Source organism: Setaria viridis, chromosome 5 (genome assembly GCF_005286985.2).
Source record: "Setaria viridis chromosome 5, Setaria_viridis_v4.0, whole genome shotgun sequence".
Classification (NCBI taxonomy): domain Eukaryota; kingdom Viridiplantae; phylum Streptophyta; class Magnoliopsida; order Poales; family Poaceae; genus Setaria; species Setaria viridis.
Window position 1 is genome coordinate 36,331,261 of NC_048267.2, and position 19,989 is coordinate 36,351,249.

General features: G+C 41.1%; 3 protein-coding genes and 1 non-coding gene across 4 annotated transcripts; 2 read left to right on the plus strand and 2 right to left on the minus strand.

Moving 5' to 3' along the window:
* Window positions 1-462: 462 nt before the first annotated feature.
* Window positions 463-1,205, minus strand: LOC140222738 (uncharacterized). Its single transcript, XM_072293707.1, has 2 exons — window positions 892-1,205; window positions 463-799 (listed from the first exon to the last, which is right to left on the minus strand). Exons 1-2 carry the CDS (start codon window positions 1,057-1,059, stop codon window positions 752-754), a joined length of 216 nt encoding a protein of 71 aa, XP_072149808.1. The 5' UTR covers window positions 1,060-1,205; the 3' UTR covers window positions 463-751.
* Window positions 1,206-2,382: 1,177 nt separating this feature from the next.
* Window positions 2,383-10,974, plus strand: LOC117857827 (tobamovirus multiplication protein 1). Its single transcript, XM_034740700.2, has 13 exons — window positions 2,383-2,745; window positions 3,039-3,089; window positions 3,882-3,915; window positions 4,613-4,699; window positions 4,825-4,876; window positions 7,082-7,250; window positions 7,477-7,572; window positions 8,323-8,383; window positions 8,719-8,783; window positions 9,159-9,233; window positions 9,326-9,401; window positions 10,195-10,358; window positions 10,453-10,974. Exons 1-13 carry the CDS (start codon window positions 2,617-2,619, stop codon window positions 10,474-10,476), a joined length of 1,083 nt encoding a protein of 360 aa, XP_034596591.1. The 5' UTR covers window positions 2,383-2,616; the 3' UTR covers window positions 10,477-10,974.
* A 4,142-nt stretch (window positions 10,975-15,116) lies between these two features.
* TRNAR-ACG (transfer RNA arginine (anticodon ACG)) lies at window positions 15,117-15,189 on the plus strand. Its single transcript has one exon. It is a non-coding gene; the product is annotated as a tRNA-Arg (tRNA).
* Window positions 15,190-15,406: 217 nt separating this feature from the next.
* Window positions 15,407-18,417, minus strand: LOC117854415 (GDSL esterase/lipase At4g10955). Its single transcript, XM_034736599.2, has 2 exons — window positions 17,948-18,417; window positions 15,407-16,580 (listed from the first exon to the last, which is right to left on the minus strand). The coding sequence occupies exons 1-2, from the start codon at window positions 18,403-18,405 to the stop codon at window positions 15,575-15,577; spliced, it is 1,464 nt and encodes a 487-aa protein (XP_034592490.2). The 5' UTR covers window positions 18,406-18,417; the 3' UTR covers window positions 15,407-15,574.
* Between the last annotated feature and the right edge of the window lie 1,572 nt (window positions 18,418-19,989).

The following is a 19,989-nucleotide window of genomic DNA, read 5'->3' on the forward strand; positions in this document are numbered from 1 at the left end:
TGTAAATATGAAACTGAGAGTCAATCTCAGTTACACTCTCCAGCAAGCAAAAATTATCAATTCTAGCAAGGCTTTAACCAAACTTCATTATTTCGGGCTTTTGGTATGTCGTGTAGAATTACTAACATGATCAGCACAGCACCAATCTGCTCAACATTAAAAACAATCACTATTTGATACCATACTTCATTATATTATCCTTTTCAACATCTTCCCAGCTAACCTACCTATCCTGTTTTGGAAAATAAAACTGGCTCTCCAGCTACGTAAAATTCAGAATCTGCAAGAGCCACAAGGCACTATCATGATCTAATTTGAACTCAGCTACAGAATGTTGAATGTTTACAGCACCTCTAGTTAGAAAATCAAGCTATCATCTCATTATACTTGCAACCATATAACACCTAACAAGGGCACAGCAAAGCAAGCCTCGTACTCCACTTCAGCCAGGCAGCCACAGACTAAAAATCACTCATTCAGTTCATTTGCGAGTATATAATACCCTGAGTATATCCCTTCCACCGAAGTCATGAATAACACTGGTACCCACTGCTATTGACAGCAGAACATTATCAAATCAATTCAAACATATCAAGTTTCAGCAGTTGAAAAGACAAGTCATTACACCTTATTCATTGGGATCCCACACAACGGTTCAGCATTCCAGAATGCTCCATCAGATTCAGACTAAAGCCGGGCACAAACCGAGCGAAGACTCCTCGCAGCCCGGCCGAGGGAGCAGGCGCGCCGCTCAGAGGAACTTCCGGTACGGCCGGCCAGCGTCCTCGTCCTGCATATGCTGCAGCCAACCCCAGATTCGATCTTAGGGTTTGGACTTCGGAGAATGGAAGAATGAAACGCGGAATGGCAGGGGGTTTGCAGAGGCATTACGAATTCGCGGACGATGCCCTTGTAGACGAGGATGGGGACGGCGAGGCCGAACAGCCCGACGACGGCGAGGCTGCGGCGGGTCCAGCGGAAGTTGAACTCGAGGTTCTCCCGGCCGGCGTTCCACTCCTCGATCCACCGGTTCTTGTGCACCTCCATGCCGCCACCCATCTTCTCCTCCTCTCTTCCTTCGATCCGCCGCGATGCGAAATGGGTGCTGGTTGCTAGCGAGACGGCGAGAGAGTGATTTGGTTTGGAGGATTTGGGGAAGACTGGCCTGCTTCTCCGGTTGGAGGAAGGGGATTGCGCGTACCGCAAACGGATCGCGGAGGCGTATAGTTAGGATTACACAAGGCGAAAACAAATGGGTTGTTTATGTTCCCGTTTTCCCAGCGTGAAGACGGCTTCTTAAGAGTATGCATTTTACGTTTTCACCCCATGGTATGCTGGTAGGAATTAAATGCCTGCTATACCTATAAAAATGCATTAGGTTGAGATAATTATATTTTAGCGGGTTTTCTGAGTCATTAATAGGGTCTTAAAAAATATGTATCATATGTTGTTATAGACGTGTAGAGAGAATTTTCTAGATGATCTATGCGCACCACGGAATGAAACAAAATGACATGTAGATCCGGAATGAGAAAATTAGCATCATATGAGTGATTGATTATGCATTTTCTCGTGTTATCTTTACATCCTCCATTCACACTTCTATGCCTTAAAACATTTGATCTTATTGTAGTATACATTAAAGGCTCGTAAATGCATTCTTTTAATGCAATGTCATGCAAAAAGAAGCTTATGAATATAACTTCAACAACTTCAAATACATAAAATATGTGAAAATGATTGAGAAATAACAATCAAGTAATTAAGTGGCAATGCATGATTGTTTTAAGGTAGTTATATCACACGAATAAAAGAATTTAGCCGTAGTTTATTTCTCTGACTTAAACACTAATTTAACTTTTACCAGGTGGACGTAAAACTTATCTTGGTAGTATATTTTTACACTTTATAAATGATTTTAAAAAAGAGCTATGACCATACTCAATAAAAGAAGATAACAATGTACCTCATGATTATTGAGAAAATTACATTCAAAATTTAGTACTTACTAAATTATCCCGACAAAAAGACCGTTTCATGATGTATTTTTTATTGTAATATGCACAAAGTGAAAATTGGATAAACTAGTCCAACTAGATTATGTAAGGTCGTGTTTCTTCTACTCAAAATGAAAACCACATGTCGACATGTTAAAAAAAATGAGACAAGCATTCTCTAAAATAAAATAACATAATTTTACTATTCTTAACATCGATGCAATTTAAATAAGGATTTTCATAATTTATGAATCTTTTTCACGCTCCGAGAGTGGACAGACGGCTAATTTATGACGACATGGCCCATAAAGCTTGCTGGCATGACGGACCAGCCGAGCACACAGCACAGCGTCCGGCGTACGGCCAGCCTGCACCAGATCGAACCGTGGTCTCGGGCTTTCCAATCCAACAGGTGTTGCCTGGTCTTCCCCCTCCAGTCAATTGCTCCTCCACCTCCACGGCTCCACCCCCTCTCCCTCCGCCCGCGCCGCGCCCGGAGCCAGGCCACACCAAACCCTAGTTCCCGGGCCTCCCGTGCCCCCGCCGCGAGATGCTCCGCTCGCCAGCCCCCTGATCCTCCTTCTTCGCCGCCACCGCCGCTCCTTGCCCGTCCGCCGGTATGGGTCGCTACGGTCCCTTCCCTGCCGCCGCCGGGGATGGCGGGGGCTGCCTGCCGCTGCCGATTGTCGCGGCCGAGGGTGCGCTTGCTGTCGTCGACGGCGCCATTGCGATCGCCGCCTTGGTGCAGGTGGGTTTGTTCGATCTGGTGCCACGTGTTTTTCAGGATAAGCTACATTAGTTATTGCGTTTCAACCCATCTAGAGATTCCGATATGTACTTGTCCACCATAGTGTTGCTCCTGTGTTACTCGATGTGGGAATTTATCCTACTGAAATGTGTGCCTTTCTGCCAACATTGTATTCAGTGTCTATAGTGATTGCCATTTTTGGTCAGTTGCCATTGCACATCACCTTACATTATTTATTTCAATGTTACGTTCCCAAGCACTTCACTAAGGATCACTATGCTTGTAATGTGCAGCTGGCAAGAATTCACAGGCACAATCAGCTACAGGGATGGACTCGGCAAAAGGTATCTGGAATTTCCTTGTTCTGTTATCCTTTCTGTCCAACTTTTTTTTTTACTATGTTGTTTTAGGCTAGTAACTACTTATTCCGCCCTTGAACATCGAGCTAACCAATTAGGGTATTCACTTTATGTTTCTTTAATTTTGAAAATGAAATTTCCATCTAGGCCCTGCATGTTCTCTTGCATTTGAAACAGAGGCTTTAGAATGGCCTACATCAAAATGAAAAAAAAAATCCTCTTCTTATTACCAAGCTTATCCTCTTCTAGCTGTAACAGTTGGTTGTAGTTTTAATTAATGGGTTTGTCTGACTTGTTTGATTGGTTTGTTTTCCTAACTACTTTCAGTTTGTGATGGCCATTTAAGTTATTATTATTTTTATTACTAACTGTAAGACCCTATTTAGTTCAGCTTGCATTTTCCAACTCGTTTGATTCTGAAATACGGAGAATAAAATTTAGAAATATTCACTAAAAGATTTTTAGGTAAAGTAATGTTGACCTGCAAGCATGTCTCAGCTAAGGTCCTCATGATGCAAATATAGCTATATAATATCAATCAACTGACAGTTATATTCTTTAGTTTCTATATGTTTTGAAACTTGAAAGCCATGACCAGAGTTCCTTGCTATATGTCATATTTTTACATCAGCATATGGGTTATTGGGTTATGGGATTTCTGTTAAAATTATGATATAAATTAATAAATCTTGCTAAATCAGTGCTTGACATTTGTTTCTCTTTGAGCTATGAGCTCAGCTGCCATATCCTTAATGATATATGCCTAATCTCTTGCAGATATTCCATTTTTTGATTGGCCTATCAAACATAGGTGAGACACATTAGTTCGATAAATCCTTTTTGTTTTTAATCTTTTGTACCTGAGGTCTCTCATTCTTTACCACTGGCATATACTGGGAATTTCTGCATAGTTTCTTTTGTATTTACTGATTGTCTTAACTGTTCTTGTTTGGTTGGTTACTAATTTCTATTCAAGTTTTAGTTAATGCTAGTTCAATTGCTAGAGTGGTAAGTGGCAGCAAAAGTACTATAATGTAGCTGCTATAGCATTCAGGATATGTGCATAAGAAAAACATAACTATGTATGCCCTAGTTTTGGAATAATTAGGAAATGGATACTAGCCTACATTTTTATTTTTTTCTATTCTTGTATTGCAGTTTTACATGCTTGTCCTTAGGTAGGTTGGGTGCAAAATAGCTTAATGTAAGCGACTTCCGTAATCAACGCAGAATTTATTTTGTACTGTCTTTTAGCTTTTTTAGACAATTACATTTTTTGAAACATGTCAATACTTGTTGTCAACCAGAGTGTCCTTAAGTGGATTCATAATAGACTTAACAATTTTCATTATTGACTTAACAATTTTTCGAAATAAAGTACTTAAACATCTAGAAATGAATCAGAATAAACACAAATGCTCACTTGATTAACCTTATGAAAATATTCCCTGCATATTTCATGTTTACCATCATTCCTACTAACTTAAGTTAATTTTTTTTTGTGATAGTATTCCTAGTGTATTTCGTGTCTACCATCATTGCTACTTGCCAGAGATGGATTTGCTGGGTGCATGGATGTGGATTTGTTCTCATGGGTATGTTGTCCTTGGAGTATTAATTTATTATATTTTTCCATTTTTATTCTCTTCTGTTACAAGACCCTTTCTCTTCCATTATTTCCTGATCCGATCTAAGAGCTATCCTCCTCATTATTTTGCAGCTAGTCCACAGATATTGCTTCTTGCTTCATTTCTACTGCTACTGTCATTCTGGTGAGTCCATGGGCATTGATTTTGGTATGTAGTAGGCATAGTATGCATGCAGCTTTGTCAAATTTTTTAAGGGCACCGATCATATCCTTTGGGTCCTAGTGCATGTGTAGTTGTGCACTATGTTTGATTTATCTCTTTGAAAGGTGGGGACATACACATAACCCAAGAAAACAAATGTAATGATCAGCTAGATTGTTTTTGACCATTTGGATTCTGGACTACCTTAATCCTCCCATACCTCTTTGTTATCCCTATCTTGTCCATATGTCCTTTTGGTGTAGCTTACCCTATGTAGTGTTTTGAACTATCTGAAGAAAAAAAAAACAGCATGCATCTTTTAATTCATCACTTCTTATGCCACTGGAATTCCGGAAATCAACCCATTGGTAGCTGTAGGACCATATCGTAGCAATCTCTGTTGGTGACTTGGTGGTAATTTATACTTTTAATCATGATTTATTAGTAGGATGACTGGATAGCGTACTTCCTGTTTAGTACATCCATCATATGTACTAGCCTTAAAATTTTCGACCAGCTACAGTCGAGTGATTAAAACAGTGGTGTTGAATGCTCAAGTGGATGTTCACAGTAGTACCCATTATCCAGATGTATCATTTGGGGAAAAACATGAATGTGCATAAAAGTTGGATTTGTTGGTTACAGGCCCTAATCCTAGGCAAGATTTGGTCTTTACATCAACTCACTAAGGGTGCATGCAATGTTACCCCAACACATTGATGCTCCTGCTAGTCTTTGTTAGCTTCTCCTCAAGATGACAAGCACCCAAATGAAATGTAGTGAGAGTAAGGCTGCTAATGGTCTGAGAACCGCCTCAAAACCAAACCAAACCATATATAAAAGAAAATTAATTTCAAACCACACCAACCAGCCCATTACTCTTATATATCTAAACCAAATCAACTAAGTTGTGTAAAAGACCACAAACCAAATTAAACTCATATCTCAAACCGGTTCTAAGCCACTTAAAACCTATTTTTCATATATATCATATGGTTAGCTTTCGACGTGGACCCCATGTAGATCTAGCAGTACCAATTTGCACGAAGTAGCTGACTGTCATTTTGATATATCTCTAACAAATTTCAGTCAAATTCGTTAAAATTTTAAGGTGTGAACGCGAGGTTTTAGTTTTAGGGTCTGGCTTTCGATGTGGGACCCACGTGTAGATCTAGGCACGCTAATCTGCACAAAGTAGCTGATTGCCATTCTAAGACATCTCCAACAAATTTCAATCAAATTCGCTAAAATTTTAAGGTGTGAACGCAAGGTTTTAGTTTTAGGGTCCGACTTTCGACGCGGGGTCCACGTGTAGATCTAGGCATGCTAATCTACATGAAGTAGCTGATTGTGATTCTAAGACATCTCGAACAAATTTCAGTTAATTTCGTTAAAATTTATAGGTGTGAACGCGAGATTTAAATTTTAGGGTTCGGCTTTTGACTAGGTCACACATATAGCCATACTAATTCCAACTGGCCCAAACCATTACAATCGCTAAACCAAACCAAATCCAACCATTATATATGTCACCCCATTGTCCACCAAACCAACCAACACCAATTAAGAAAACCAAACCACTAAAACCGGTTCGAGACCAAACCATTCCCAGCCTTAAGTGAGAGGCTGACCATTAAGACCCCAAAGAGCTCATAGCCTCATAGTTGACGGAGAATGCTGTCCGTAACCCCTTACTTCTCCTGGATGTATACAAGAATATATCACTCTCCACAGCTAGCTTCCTTGGCGAACTCCCTTGCCTGCCCCCAAATGAGTAAAGTACCACCCTGGTGCCCAACTGCCCAAGCCTGTTACTACGGTTGTGTTAGAGCACTCTCTCATTTTCTTCCATCATATGGTTGGCGTGTAGCAAGACTTGTTCCTCCTAGAAACTCAATGAGATCATTTCTAGTGTCTAGGGTAGTTTGATGAGCTGACAATGTCATTGTGCATTATAACATGCGACTATAGATATAATGATTATAGTTTGGTGCCTCCAGAGGTCATGCTGCTGAATATGATATAGCACAGATATTTAGGTTTTCCTAGGTCAAATTTGGTTTGATTCATTGGTGCTACATGCCTGCCATCTTTTTTGGATCCTGAGTTGCAAATGCCTTTCCTTTTCCTTTTCCTTTTTCTTTTTTTAAAAAGGCTTTATGCTTCTCTAAAAGCATGATCTTACAGGGTTGACCTGTGTCATCAGACAAATGATGAAGATGAAGAGGATGTAAGGAGTCACCGTGAAGCTTTACTAGATAGAACAAAAACTAAACCTGGCATCCATCCTGTTAATATCCGTCAGAGGTGTTGCCCGGGAATACATCTTGGAAGCCGGCAAAAGTTTGTGATTTTGGCAAGTTTTCTTTCCCATCATTATAACTTACTATTTGCATTGTCATGGCCTTTCACCGATGCAAAACTACCTATTGCTTGATTACCTACTTATTTATGCACGGTATCTTAGTCATGGAGGAAATTTAATTTTGTCATCTTTAATCATTCAATGCTTCTAGTTCTACCATCTATTAGAATAACTATTTGTTAACCCAAATTAATACTGAGAATATTTTTTCTTGCAGGTGCTTGTACTGTCATTTGTTGTTATGTTTGCCTTTGCCATCCTCATATGGGTTGGTAGAGGAGAAAACCATATTGATTCATCTTTATTGAAAAGGGTATGGAGAATTAATGATTTCACATCCTGCTGGATTATTCTTAAATGTTGCGTTTTGCATTGGTATATCAGATATCTTAAATCGATGTTCATATCATTATACTACATAAAAAAAGAAAAAAGATGCAGAGTCGTGCCAGTGTATCATTATAATCCCGTATCCATTAGTTGAAGGTGAAGGAGTAAAATGATGAGTTCTCCATAACACCCAGAAGGTTCTTTCATCATGTGCTCGTTAGAAATAAGACAAGCACATGTTTATATGTTGCCTCTTGTTCTATTTCCTATTTGCTCATGCATTTGTGCACCTCTGTTGCGTGTTGCCCGTCTGCCCCTTCTGCTTTCCCGTGGAAACAAAAACTGTTAGCTTATGTTTCTTAAATGAATTCTGAAACTTTTGATGACATAAAGTTAATAGTGGGAATTCATGGTTAAAACCAAACATCAGACAGTGTTAGAGGTGGTCCAGGAGTCCTTTTGCTGATTAGCAAAGCCTAAATGTTGTATTTGTAATATTTATGAAGCTATAACTATGTGATCTCCATTCAAAAGCTGTTCTCTATCAGTTCTGAAGAAAAGAATATTGACTTGTGTGTCTTGTAATGTTTGTTGCACACTCGATATACTTATATTATTACAACTTGCTCGTGATAACTTTACAATTTTTACCAATACCATCAACGATTTACAATTATTTATGTACTTGCAACTTTATTGCTTTTTGGATGTTGGCCAACATTTTATTTTGCAGGTTTATTTGGATGTATTTTCAGTAGTAGTTCTTGTACTCGGTGGTGCTCTGGCATGTTATGGTAAGCATTCAATATTGTTTGTGTATGAGATGCCATAAAAATGTCTTTGGTATTAATTCAGAAATTATAAATATTGTATTTGAGAAACTGTTTGTATGTGCCCCCCCTGTTCTCAACCGAAGATTAGCTTCCATTTATTTTCTTGCGTTAGCCCACTAGATAGTAGTGTTTATTATAGTTCCAAATGCTTGATTTCTATCTTATTCCTTGGCCAACTTGCAAAATTATCTGCTATTTGTTCACTGCTAGCTGTAGTTGCGCTTGCACTCTTGTACATCATCAATGAATAGGTTGATGCTTCAGTATTTTAACATATTTGTTGGGTTTTTGTGTAGGTGCATTGTTATTCTCGAAGATGAGCAAAGTTCGTTCTGAAACTGTATCAACTGAGAAGTGGAAGGTACATCTCTCCCAGGACCATTCTTCCTGTGGCTTGCATTTCTTCATTTTGTTGATTGTATGCAAAATCTAATTGTATGCAACTATGCATAGTTATGACTTTTATGTGAATGTAGTGTAACTTAAAAGTAGCACAAGCTGCATTTTCCCAATATTTGTTCAGTTTCATGACTTTTTGAGGGAATTTTATTCGTTAGATCTATGCAATGAAAATCATTATGGTGATTAATTCACACTTTAAAAGCACATATATGTTGAAGTGTCTTTTCTATTTATCAACAGGATCTCAAGAAAACGTACAGATCTAATTGAAAACATACAAACTTCATCTTTAGTAATATGCTCCTGTATTCAAATTGACAATCCTTCCCTGCAGGTTGCCAGTTTAGCTGCTGTCTCACTAATTTGTTTTTCGTCTTCTGCTATACTAGCACTTGTGACTAATGTTCCAGTAAGTTCTTATATACATTCTAGTTGATGTAAATCCATGATTTTGCAGTTCTTATTTAAGTGACCTCCAATTTTCTATACCTTTTGTTGCAGGTGCTTTTGTATTGGTACTCAACAGATGCAGACATCATCTACAATGCTGTTATTTTGTTTGTATATTACTTCATAGGTATTTTTGTGTTCCTTTGTTCCTAGAAATAGGCAAATGGCACATCTTTTCTCTATGGCCGTGTGCTTAATTAATATAGTTCATGTTGGCATTGCCATTCATGGTCAAAAGTGGTAGGGTGCATTAAGTTTTTTTTTTTCAATGCATTTTGCCATCAAGCATATATGCATATGCTTCAAGGCTGGATCTCGTGTGCATTTTTCCTTGCAAGCATACATACGATTCCGCTATGTTGTTAGATTTAAGGGCTTAACCTCCATCCATAGTCCTTACTAATTGCTAGTACTTACTACCCTGTTGTTTATAGGTTTCATGGTTTGAGGTCAACTTACAAAGTATAATTTATGTGGCATGTATTCATTACTGTCCTCGAGGGCCTACGGAAGAATTTCTTGGTACTTGGTGTTGGCAGTACTTTTTTAAGTGCGGTGAAATTTAGTTTCCTTTGTGTTTCTGTGATTTTGTGAATCTTTCTCATCTTCTCACTTTATTACCAGGTTGTAGTTGGTGCTTCTGTAGATGCTAAGCATAACTATGAATAGCTTCTAGCGAATTGGTACTTGGTGCACATGTGCCTCACACATCTAAGTGGAATGAATGGAAATGAATACTAGAAGAGTAACCGAAAGCATGATGTATGCTTATTACTGATCCTATACGGCTATGTTCTTGTTTTATCTGCTCATTCGCTGATGGTTCAGTTGACAGTTTACATTAAAGTAGACATGTCTCTAAAAATTACTTTGTTCTAATGGTGCTTATATGCTGAATCATTGGTTTATATTTCTTGTAGGTTCGTCACTTCCATCAGGGTTTGTTCTATGGATCATGAGAGATTTGCCTCACCGTCAGGTGGTAGAAAGGCCCACAGAATCGAGAGTGGTTACTTTGTTCAGGGAAAGACCATCAACTACACAGGATCCACGGTGGAGGGCAGCTGTTACATCCTCAAACAAGGTACTCCGTACTCCCAACTATTGCGTTCTTTAAGTGAAACTGTTCAGTTCTAGAGATAAGCATGCCTGATTTATAAAAATATCACGATTTGTAGGCCCTCAAGTCAAGCCCGATTTAACAAGACTTCCCATTTATACTGAATCTTCTAGTCTGCCTAATATGCTGAAAGAACATCAGTGGCGCCCTGGCGTCTGCTACTGTGACAATTGGTGGGTACAAGACAATTCAGTAATTCGTGCTTCATGGTTGACAATTCAGTAATTCCTGCTTCATGGTTGACCGCGGTCGGATGTACATTACAAGTTTACACATCAGAACTGATGTTGTGGGGTTGAAGAATTAACAAATGTAAATAGCCTTAGAAATGAGAGTTTTCATGGTTAGGCTGTTAGTTTCTCCTTTGAGATTTACCGTGCCTGCCCCTTTTGTTTACCTGTACCTCATTTAGTTTTTTGAAAGTAACAATTGAATGCTTCAACTAATCCATGATAGGAGGCGTTTGTGCCCCAAAGATTGTAATCATTTGCCACCATTTGTCGATCACTAGGAGACTTCAACATAAGCTGACTATGTAAGTAATTAAGATATTCGGAATACAAGTGGCAAATATTCAATACCTGCTTCTGCTTGTGAACTGTAACCACCAGAATCATGAGCAACTACTTGTCGAAGTAGACATTGCCAGTAATTCCAAGCTCACAGATAACCTTCACAATGAGAATGTGTAGATCAATATTGTCATAAGATTACGTTATTTGGCCTTTCATCTTTGGTAGACAAATATGATCTCATGTCTTCGTTTTGTACTGGTAATCTCGTGGGTACTTTTGCTGTTGGCTTGGGTCACACACTCACACTGCAGGGGCCTAATTCACCGTACCCAGCGTTATTGGAAGAACCAATCGAGTGCCGTAAACGAGGTTTCGCAGTTCGCAACCTGCATCGAATGAACTGTACGTAAGCGCTTAGCTAGTTGAAGAAGATGGATCCGTGGAGGAAGCAGACGGATCCTCCGTGGATCCGCAGTTAGGATGGAGCAACAGGGAAATCAGTGTTTCCGGGTAGCAATTTCTAGGCGCATGGATCGTGCCATCGTGGGGTTGCCTTGAAGAATCCCCTTCTTAGAGATTTGGTACACCCAACCCACATGTGTGTGCAGTTGATGAGCTTGATCTCCCCTCCCAGCTCGTAGGACCTCGTTGCAGTCTTGCTGGGCTCATGCTGCATGTACCTGCCCATGACTTGATCCAGAGTGGTTTATCATGGCCTGCATATATCTGCACGACACGCACGAGCTAGCATGCGGTTTGCCCAGAAGAATGTCATAAACATACCATTGAACTAGGTGAAGTGCGGTAAAATGAAACTCCGGTTATGCAACATAGTCAAATACATGGAATGATGATGTATAGTCTTACGCGTAGCTTTGGAACAGTTTTTTTTTTTACGATATTCACATAACCACATTGTTACTGTAGCACTCAAAATTCTTTGTTCTCCATGTACAAGCACCTCACTAAAGATAAATACGACGCTTACCACTAAAAGAATCGTGTTGTTTCTTAAAAAATAGGTATGAGTATTTTAATGGAACGTGAACCTAGATGGATATTGTAACCTGATGCTCTTCCCTTTAACCTTACATTTATGGTGGAGTGAATCCCTTATTTTCTTCTCAAGATATCGTCTTCTCACCTTGTTTATAAAAAAACAAATAAGTAAGCAATGTTATGTGATGTACCAAATTTATGGCATATCATTGTACATCCTTTACTCTTTTATTATTTTACATATAGCACGTAGAATATCAATAGACCAAGTAGTATGTAAACATGAGCATTATCCTAATTATACCTTTTCTTTTCCATATCACATTTGCAATGTTACGTAACATTATGTCTACATGATTCTTTATTTTTCACACAGAAGTACAATAGAACACTTATAGTCAACGTAAATAAAATATTCAATTGTCAAATGTAACCACTAAGGCCAGCTCCGGTGTACAAAATAATCGAACCGTGATGGTGAAAAAACGAATAGAGCACATAGTGGAGGTCGAATGATATGTGTCAGAACAGAACAACTTCCAAATAGCATTCGAACTTTGATGAATAAAATGCGATATCTAGCGCATGGTGGATGGATAGAGGCAACGTCCGACTTTTCTTCTGTTCATGTGAGATTTCTTTTTATTGCGAAGAGGGTCTCACTAATCGATGTCTGCACTGGAGGTATCGAACATTAGTTTTATTCATTTTCTATAGACATCAACAGTTGACGCAGCACTGGAGTTGACCTAACATAACTCCTTTTCCCACTCACCCTCTTCCTTACATAAGAAGATCCTAAAACTCTAGGAACCACTCCTTATGACTATGACCTCCTTTATTTTCTCATCTCAAGCCGCACTGAGCCACAGCACTCCTTGAGGTTTGCATGCAACCACTACAAAACCTCTAAACATTTTTACTACAGTAAATCTAGATCTCAACGTCCCATATAACCGCCAATAGACCATCCTCCCCACCTCTCCCACGCCCTCCCCTGTCTCGCTCGCAACGCTGCAGCAAGCCATGGGCGTGAGCACTACTGACTTGTCCGCGCCAACCCGCTCCGTGAACCTGTCGGGGTGCATGGCCACAGCCTCTTCCTCGACCTCCTCCTCCAGCACCACTACGTGGCCGCGGGCAGACAAGCACCGGGGCGCCGCCGCCGTCGTCCGGCGCGCGCAGCTCGTCCTGTCGCGTGACGCTGGCTGGTGCGGGCTGCGCGCGTGGCGGCGGCTGATCAGGCGGCTGGCGCAGGAGACCAAGTGCATCTGCAGCTCTCCGACGGCGGCCACGGGCAGGCCCATCACGTTCGGCTACGACGCCGCCAGCTATGCCAAGAACTTCGACGACGGCCGCAGCCCCGCGCCGCGCTGCGCCGCCCCCGTCATCGTCGTCGCCAGTGCCGTCGATGATTCGAGAGGCAGCTGAGCCGGATATTCGTTCTATTCTCCCCTCGTCGATCCCCTTCCGGTCTTTATTTTCCCTTTTCTTTTCGTTGTTTTTTTTATTTCCTTCTCTTTCTAGCACCTCCTTGGTGATGGTGATATTGGTGTTGTAATGACCTGCCTCATCAATACCTCACGCGTATCTAGTAATTTTGTACATAGCTTTCGAGATAACACGATTGGAGTTCGGCCAAATGCAGGCAATGCATGATCCTCTGAATCTCATCTCTTGGTAAGCAATTTTAATCAGAATTCAGATATTGCAGGAAGCCATTTTCTGCCCGATCTCTCGAATATCCTGCAGATTTTCTCATCGAAATATTGAATTCGGAGGATCAATTTTATCCTGATCTCTCTCTTTTTATCTTTTCTGCCCTCTGCCCAATATAAGGATAATGCTCCTCTGCTTATTCATCTGGATATTTGAGTGTCTTGTCTGATCGATAGGGTGGTTAAAGGAGATCATAAAAGAAAAGGGCCAAGTGGAAGGACCATGCAACCATGATTTACAGAGGGAAAAGGCAAAAGTAGGAGGGAATTTATTGGTCATGATCTCAAGCAGGACCATATTGAATTTGTTTTCTGTCAATGTGCTTTACCGGCACCATTTCTCCAATCCAGCGAAATGTTCCCTTGCAAATCAGGCCCCCTTTGGAAAGCAATTTTTTACATGTAATATTGTGTGGCAATTCATTGAATTGCTTACACATATTCTGCAATTCATGTGTTCCAAATGGTTGGGAATGCCATTGCAAACTTTTCTCTTTCTGGTGTTGCCTTGTAGGGCTTGATTCGTTGTCGCTTGCTCCTCATTGGCCTTGCCCCTACACAACGGTTGCTTCCTGCAAGAGCAAGGCCATTTGGTGTGTAGGTTGGTAGGTGTTGCAATGGACTTGGGTCTGGGCTCCATCACAAAAGCAAGGGAAAGTTGAGCTATTTGAGGCTTCCCCGGCTGCCCTCTCCGGCCGGAAAAAGGCAGAAGCTTCCTTCTCGTCAGGGCTGCCTCTCCAAGATGTTTTCTGCTGCGTAGAGAGAATTTTCAGGTTCAGCTACCGGCCGGCGGGTCAGCACGCGCGCCGAGGCTGAATCAAATATGCGATGAGCCGATGAGTGCATCAATTTTTTTTATTCACTTGACCCATAGTTCAAACTTGAAACGTCAAATGCGATATGGAAAGATTCATAGTCTGAAGGCTAGACCAGCTTCACACTAAGGCAGAGTTCGTCGGAGCCAGAAGAGAGGAAACAACACTCACACTCCCAGTCGCGTCCTGACTTCTGAACTGAAGAATGTGTCATCACAAACCACATTAGCAACATGATCAGCTAGAATGAATTAACAACATAGGCACTGACAGCATCAGAAGCCAAAGGTACCAAACGATTACTAAAGGCACCACAACACAGGAAGATGACGCGATGCTCCCCCTCGTGGTCGCTGCAAGGACACGGACGAAAGGAACACGCGTATAAATGCACCTCAGTCTTGTAGCACGGTCACTGGGTGGGCGGCTGTAAATTGCGTGGTCCAAGCGGCAAACGGCTGTAGATTCCTGAACAATGCTCAGCAATGCCAGGACCGTTTAGAGTGTGGATGGCCATTAATTAGATCATAACAGTGAGTATTTTTTTTACATGAGTATGGAACGTGTTATTAAATTCACTAAATTTTAATTTACGTTTAAAATCTATGATATCTAAAAGATCCAATTCATGATAGGGAAGACTATACATATTATAAATTAGGTCAACACAACAAGGACTCCGTGGCCCAATGGATAAGGCGCTGGTCTACGGAACCAGAGATTCTGGGTTCGATCCCCAGCGGAGTCGTTGGCTTTTTTTTATTTTGTTTTTTTTTGGGAAAAGAATGTTTTTGTTTTTTCCTTTGGTGTGTTGCCATGAATGAACAGCCGATACATATTCAGACTTCAGAGACAGCGTTGCACCTAGCTAGCAAGCAGCAAAAATTCAGCCCACTGCACCAACTCTCTTAACATGGTGAATGATGGCGAATGTGGCTGTGCCTATGCTAGTAACAACATTTGAGTTGAAAAATAAAATGTCTTATTAATTTATTGATACTATTCTTACATATCCCTTTAACCAAATTCTCAGTTACCACCGGAGTAATGAAACATTCTCAGTTGATAAAGGCACACACTGATTAGAAAGAGCATTTCTAACGACCCCCTTGCAACAGCGGATTAAGCTGTCACTATGACTTGACAGGAGATGGCACAGCTGCTGCTGTGTAGATGGATTTCAGCTGCCTGTTTATGAGCTTGCTGTCATAGAGAGCCAGCTGCAGCTCCATGCCGTCCGACCACCATTGCTGCAGCCCATGCGCCTCAAGGAACTTCTGCGGACCTTTTGATGTCACAAATAGCTTTGCGACAACATCACCGGCGATCTCACTTGCCTTGTGTTGTTGTTGCTGTTCGTCGGAAGCATCATCTGCTGTTGTGGAAGAGCAAGAAGGAGCGTTGTAATAGCAGCAGATGTAATCACTGTTGTTGACGTATAAATGTGGCACCCATTTCTTCTCAGTGCGCAATCTCTTCTTGTCACTCGCCTCCTCCTTGGCACTCTCAAGGGGTGTTGTTGCTTCTTCCTTCAATGGCAGGCTTGCTTTGACTTTCTTCCACAGGTAGCTGGCCTTCTCACTCATGCTCCTTACACCCATGGCCAATGAAACAGAAGGTGGATTAAATAGATGACACTCCACGTAAACTCCTTGCTTGGCAAGCTCCTTGCAGACTTGAAGGGCAAAGCCAGCTCCCAAGGAGTGCCCAGTAACACAAACATTGGCACTGCCAAACTTCTCAACTGCTGTCTTCAGCGCTGCTAAAGCACCAACATATCTCACCGAACCTTTGAGGCTCTCCCACACCAAGAAACGAAGATCATCCTGCAGGTCCCTCTTCATGGTTGGTTTCTGCAGCAGTGTTCCTCTGAGAGCTAAAACAGCCCTGGGTGCACCACTTGGTCTTATGAGGATGAAGTCAGACAAGGCAGAAGAACGATCCCACTCCAGCACAGCGCCATAGATGGAACCATCTCTCTCATCCACCAATGTCTGCGTGACCTTGTACTTGAAGGGCTTCCACCATTTTGGAGCAAGGCCATCCTCTTCCCCTTTCTGATCTTGCCTGTCCAGTTCAAGCAGGTAGACTGCTTGAATGAAGCAGGCCATCACCATTCTTTTGTAATTTGGGTCCTTCCTACAAGTCAATTTAAAGCAATAACGTTAGCATAAAAAGTTGCAGATACATACAAGGGTACAGTGAATAGAAGTCAGGAAAAAGAAGTAAAAGTTGGGTCTTTCAAGTGGGTACAGCGAATAGAAGTCAATTTCAAGTGGGTTCTTTCACATTTTCCCCTTTATTCTGAGAATTTTTAATATTTTTAATCAATACTATTAATAAAAAGCTGGCTATTTAATCAAAAGGATTATATTTTAAATCTAGTTGAGGGCAAATGGGGTTAAAATAAAAAAAATCTTATATGTCATTATCTTGTTGATATGGCCTTTTTATCTTGTTGACAGGAAACCTTCGATACACCTCCCTTTCTTGTATTTGGTTGATTGTGAAACCTCTTGTCCCCAGGCAATTATATGAGCATTTCCCCTGTGGTCTGGAAACTATGACCCCACCTTGTAATGGCATTGCCTACAGGGGGCTCTTGATATGAACCTTCACAGTTGCTTGCGCTGATCTAACCCACAAAATTGAGTACTCCCATTTTTATTCAATGACAACTAGCAAAATTGAGCAATGCGCATAGACTTAAGTCTTAACCATGAGGTAATGGCCAGAAAACAGCCAGACACAGCTATACAACAAAAGCGTGTGCACAGAAAGCGTGTTTTATACTAGGAAGGCACTAGCCCACGGACAGAACACGTTGGTTTCAGGAATACTTTTCCACTTCTCATTACTTTCTTGTTCCTGATTTCCTCCAATAAGGTCTCAGGAAACTTGAGTCTTGAGCCTATGCCCACTCTGCTCATTGCTTTATTGTTTCCTGAGCATTCCCTTTGTTTCTTTTTCTCACCTATAAGTTAACCTTGCTTGTAGGAATAGTAACCTATTCGGCTACTCCAATAACATCACGCTAAGGGCAAAATGGAAAATTAAGGCAAAACCCTCAAAAATGGTTTACCAAACTGCAAATGGTGGCAAATCGCCAGAAACGTTATCTGGCCCCTATAAAAGGTGCGGTGATTTCAGTATATCAAACCATGGAACAAGATACTCGGAATCACAATGTAGCTGCTTGAAAGGGCAATCGATTTGGCCGCACGCTTTAATCCAACAAAGATGACGCCTCCCATCTGAATGACCAAATTCAAGCCACTTCGTTCTAATTCAACCGCGAAAAGCGGAGGAGCGTCGAGCAACCCGGGTCAGCATTCGTTATCCCCTCCCGATCTAAGCCAAGCGGCGGCCGCAAATCAAGGTGCCCGCTGCAACACCAAGCGGTGCCCCATGGTCCCACCGAAACCAAATCCCACAGGAAAACCCACAGAAACATCTGCATCCCATGAAGGAAAACACAAACTAAGATTGCAAATAAACGGGATTACCAGCTCGATCTGATGATCTCCTTCCAGTTAGGCGGCGGCAGGTTGCGCGGCCCGGACACGTGGAAATCGTAGGGGTGGCCCTCCGCCTCCGCGTCCGCCGCGGCCACCACCACGGCCCCTCCGCCGCAGCCTCCTCCCTCCACCTCCACCACCACCACCTCCTCCTCCCCCTCCTCAACCGCCTTCAACTCCGCCGCCGACGCCGTGGGCGCGGGGGACAAGTCGATCGGCATCGCGGCGGCGCAAGCCATGCGCCCCGGCCCGTCCCCGTGCTCGCGGCGCCGGGCGGGGATCGCCGGATGGAGAGCGCGTGCGCGCAGGGGGGTCGGCAACGGTCGGGCCGGCGTGGGTGCGGGGAATGCCGAGTGCGCGAGCGCGACGATTCCTGGGTACCAGGTGCGCGAGCGCGGCGGTGGGGTATTTGGGATCTCAGGAAGGGGACAGCGCCCAACGGTCATGTTTGGCAGGGGGAGCGGCAACTGGGGGGTTTTATTACGGCAGGGTCAGAGACTCAAGAGCTGGTGTGGCTTGAGCGTGTTGGCAATGAGTATGCTTTCCTTGTTGGCTGGTGGTCTTCTTCTTCGGGTTCTGATTGTCCAATTGTGGTTTGGAATTTTGCATGCATGCGGTTGTTTCTGGATACGGTCATCTAACGGGAGCATGTTACTATTGGAAAAAAAATATAAGGATTTTACTCGAGAGAAAATGATTTTGGAGGTGACACAATCTTATATGCTTTTACTACCAAGTGAATCTTGCTCAAACCTTTCTAAAGCTAGAGTGTAAATGTTTCTTACTTTCATACATGTAGCAGAACTCTTTGATAGGTGTCTTATGTTGACACTATGTGCCATTTTCAATGGTCAAAAATGCTATGGCATCCATTATATCTTAGTAGAAAAGATATCTTTTATGCACGGGCAACTTCCCAACTTAAATTATAAATTTTATAAAATGTATATTAAAGTGCATAAATCGCACAGGATGAACAACCATAAAACCATTCATTTCGGTTTCCTTCTCAAGCTTATTTGCCCTCAAATTAAAAAGATGCATTAAGAAAATCATGCCAAAACATATTTTACTTGCCAAACGCATGCTTTAATTAATGTTTTTGGATTATTTGTTGTTGCATTAAATAATTTCATAATAGTTTAGTGTCTTTATTTTTAGATTTTACGTGAACCTTTTCTGAACTAAAATTTTTCGTGCAGATCATAACATTATTTTATTACTTATAATAGTTTCTATTTTGAAAAATATTTCATCATGAAGTGGAAGTATTTTCTAAAAGATATATTTTATGAAACAAACCACATATTTATATAATAATTTAATTTAACCTAGAATATTTTTTTTCAAGATGGGATATTTTCTTGTGAAGTGAAAATATTTTTTCTCTATTAGAATATTTTTATTTGGTTCAAACATTTCCATGGTGCTCAGAGGAATTCTATTTTCCTTTGAATAGTTAATATTTTTTCTTGAAGTATTTCATTGTCAAGGTGAAATTTTTTACAAATTGTACTTTAGAAATAAATTAAAATATTTCTAGATTTTTTTCCTGCGAAAGGGTCTCTAGCCTAGTGGTTAGAGTACCTCGGTAGTAACCATCAGGTCCGGGTTCGACTCCCTGTGGGACCGAATTAAATGGGTTTGGAATAAAAAATATAAAGAAATAGGTAGAGACTTCCCCTGCTGACTTTGCTAAAAAAAGATGAGATATTTTTCCATGAAGCTATAATATTAATATGTTCAATTTAATCTATGAAAATCAAAAGCTCTATTATTATTATTTTCTACAACTATATGCATTCCTTTTAATTTTATTGTGCAGGTGTAACATTTTTTATTTTTATGCATATTTAAGCTAAAATTTATACTTTAGTTTATTTGTTGTTTTCATTGAAGAAACTAATTAACAGAAAAGAAAAGGAATTAAAAAAATAACTTCCATGCAAATGAGCACAATGTTGGGTTGTATACTTGTATTATAGAATGAAAAAGATACATAAAATACACCTAGCGGAAGAGAGAATCAA

Excerpts from the sequence above, each read along its gene's own strand:
- LOC140222738 (XM_072293707.1), bottom strand. The coding sequence starts at position 1,059 with ATGGGTGGCGGCATGGAGGTGCACAAGAACCGGTGGATCGAGGAGTGG. Across the intron at positions 800-891 it reads AGGGCATCGTCCGCGAATTC|CATATGCAGGACGAGGACGC; the intron begins GTAATGCCTCTG and ends GGTTGGCTGCAG.
- LOC117854415 (XM_034736599.2), bottom strand. The coding sequence starts at position 18,405 with ATGACCGTTGGGCGCTGTCCCCTTCCTGAGATCCCAAATACCCCACCG. Across the intron at positions 16,581-17,947 it reads GAGATCATCAGATCGAGCTG|GAAGGACCCAAATTACAAAA; the intron begins GTAATCCCGTTT and ends ATTGACTTGTAG.
- LOC117857827 (XM_034740700.2), top strand. The coding sequence starts at position 2,617 with ATGGGTCGCTACGGTCCCTTCCCTGCCGCCGCCGGGGATGGCGGGGGC. Across the intron at positions 8,384-8,718 it reads TGGTGCTCTGGCATGTTATG|GTGCATTGTTATTCTCGAAG; the intron begins GTAAGCATTCAA and ends GTTTTTGTGTAG. Across the intron at positions 9,234-9,325 it reads CACTTGTGACTAATGTTCCA|GTGCTTTTGTATTGGTACTC; the intron begins GTAAGTTCTTAT and ends CTTTTGTTGCAG.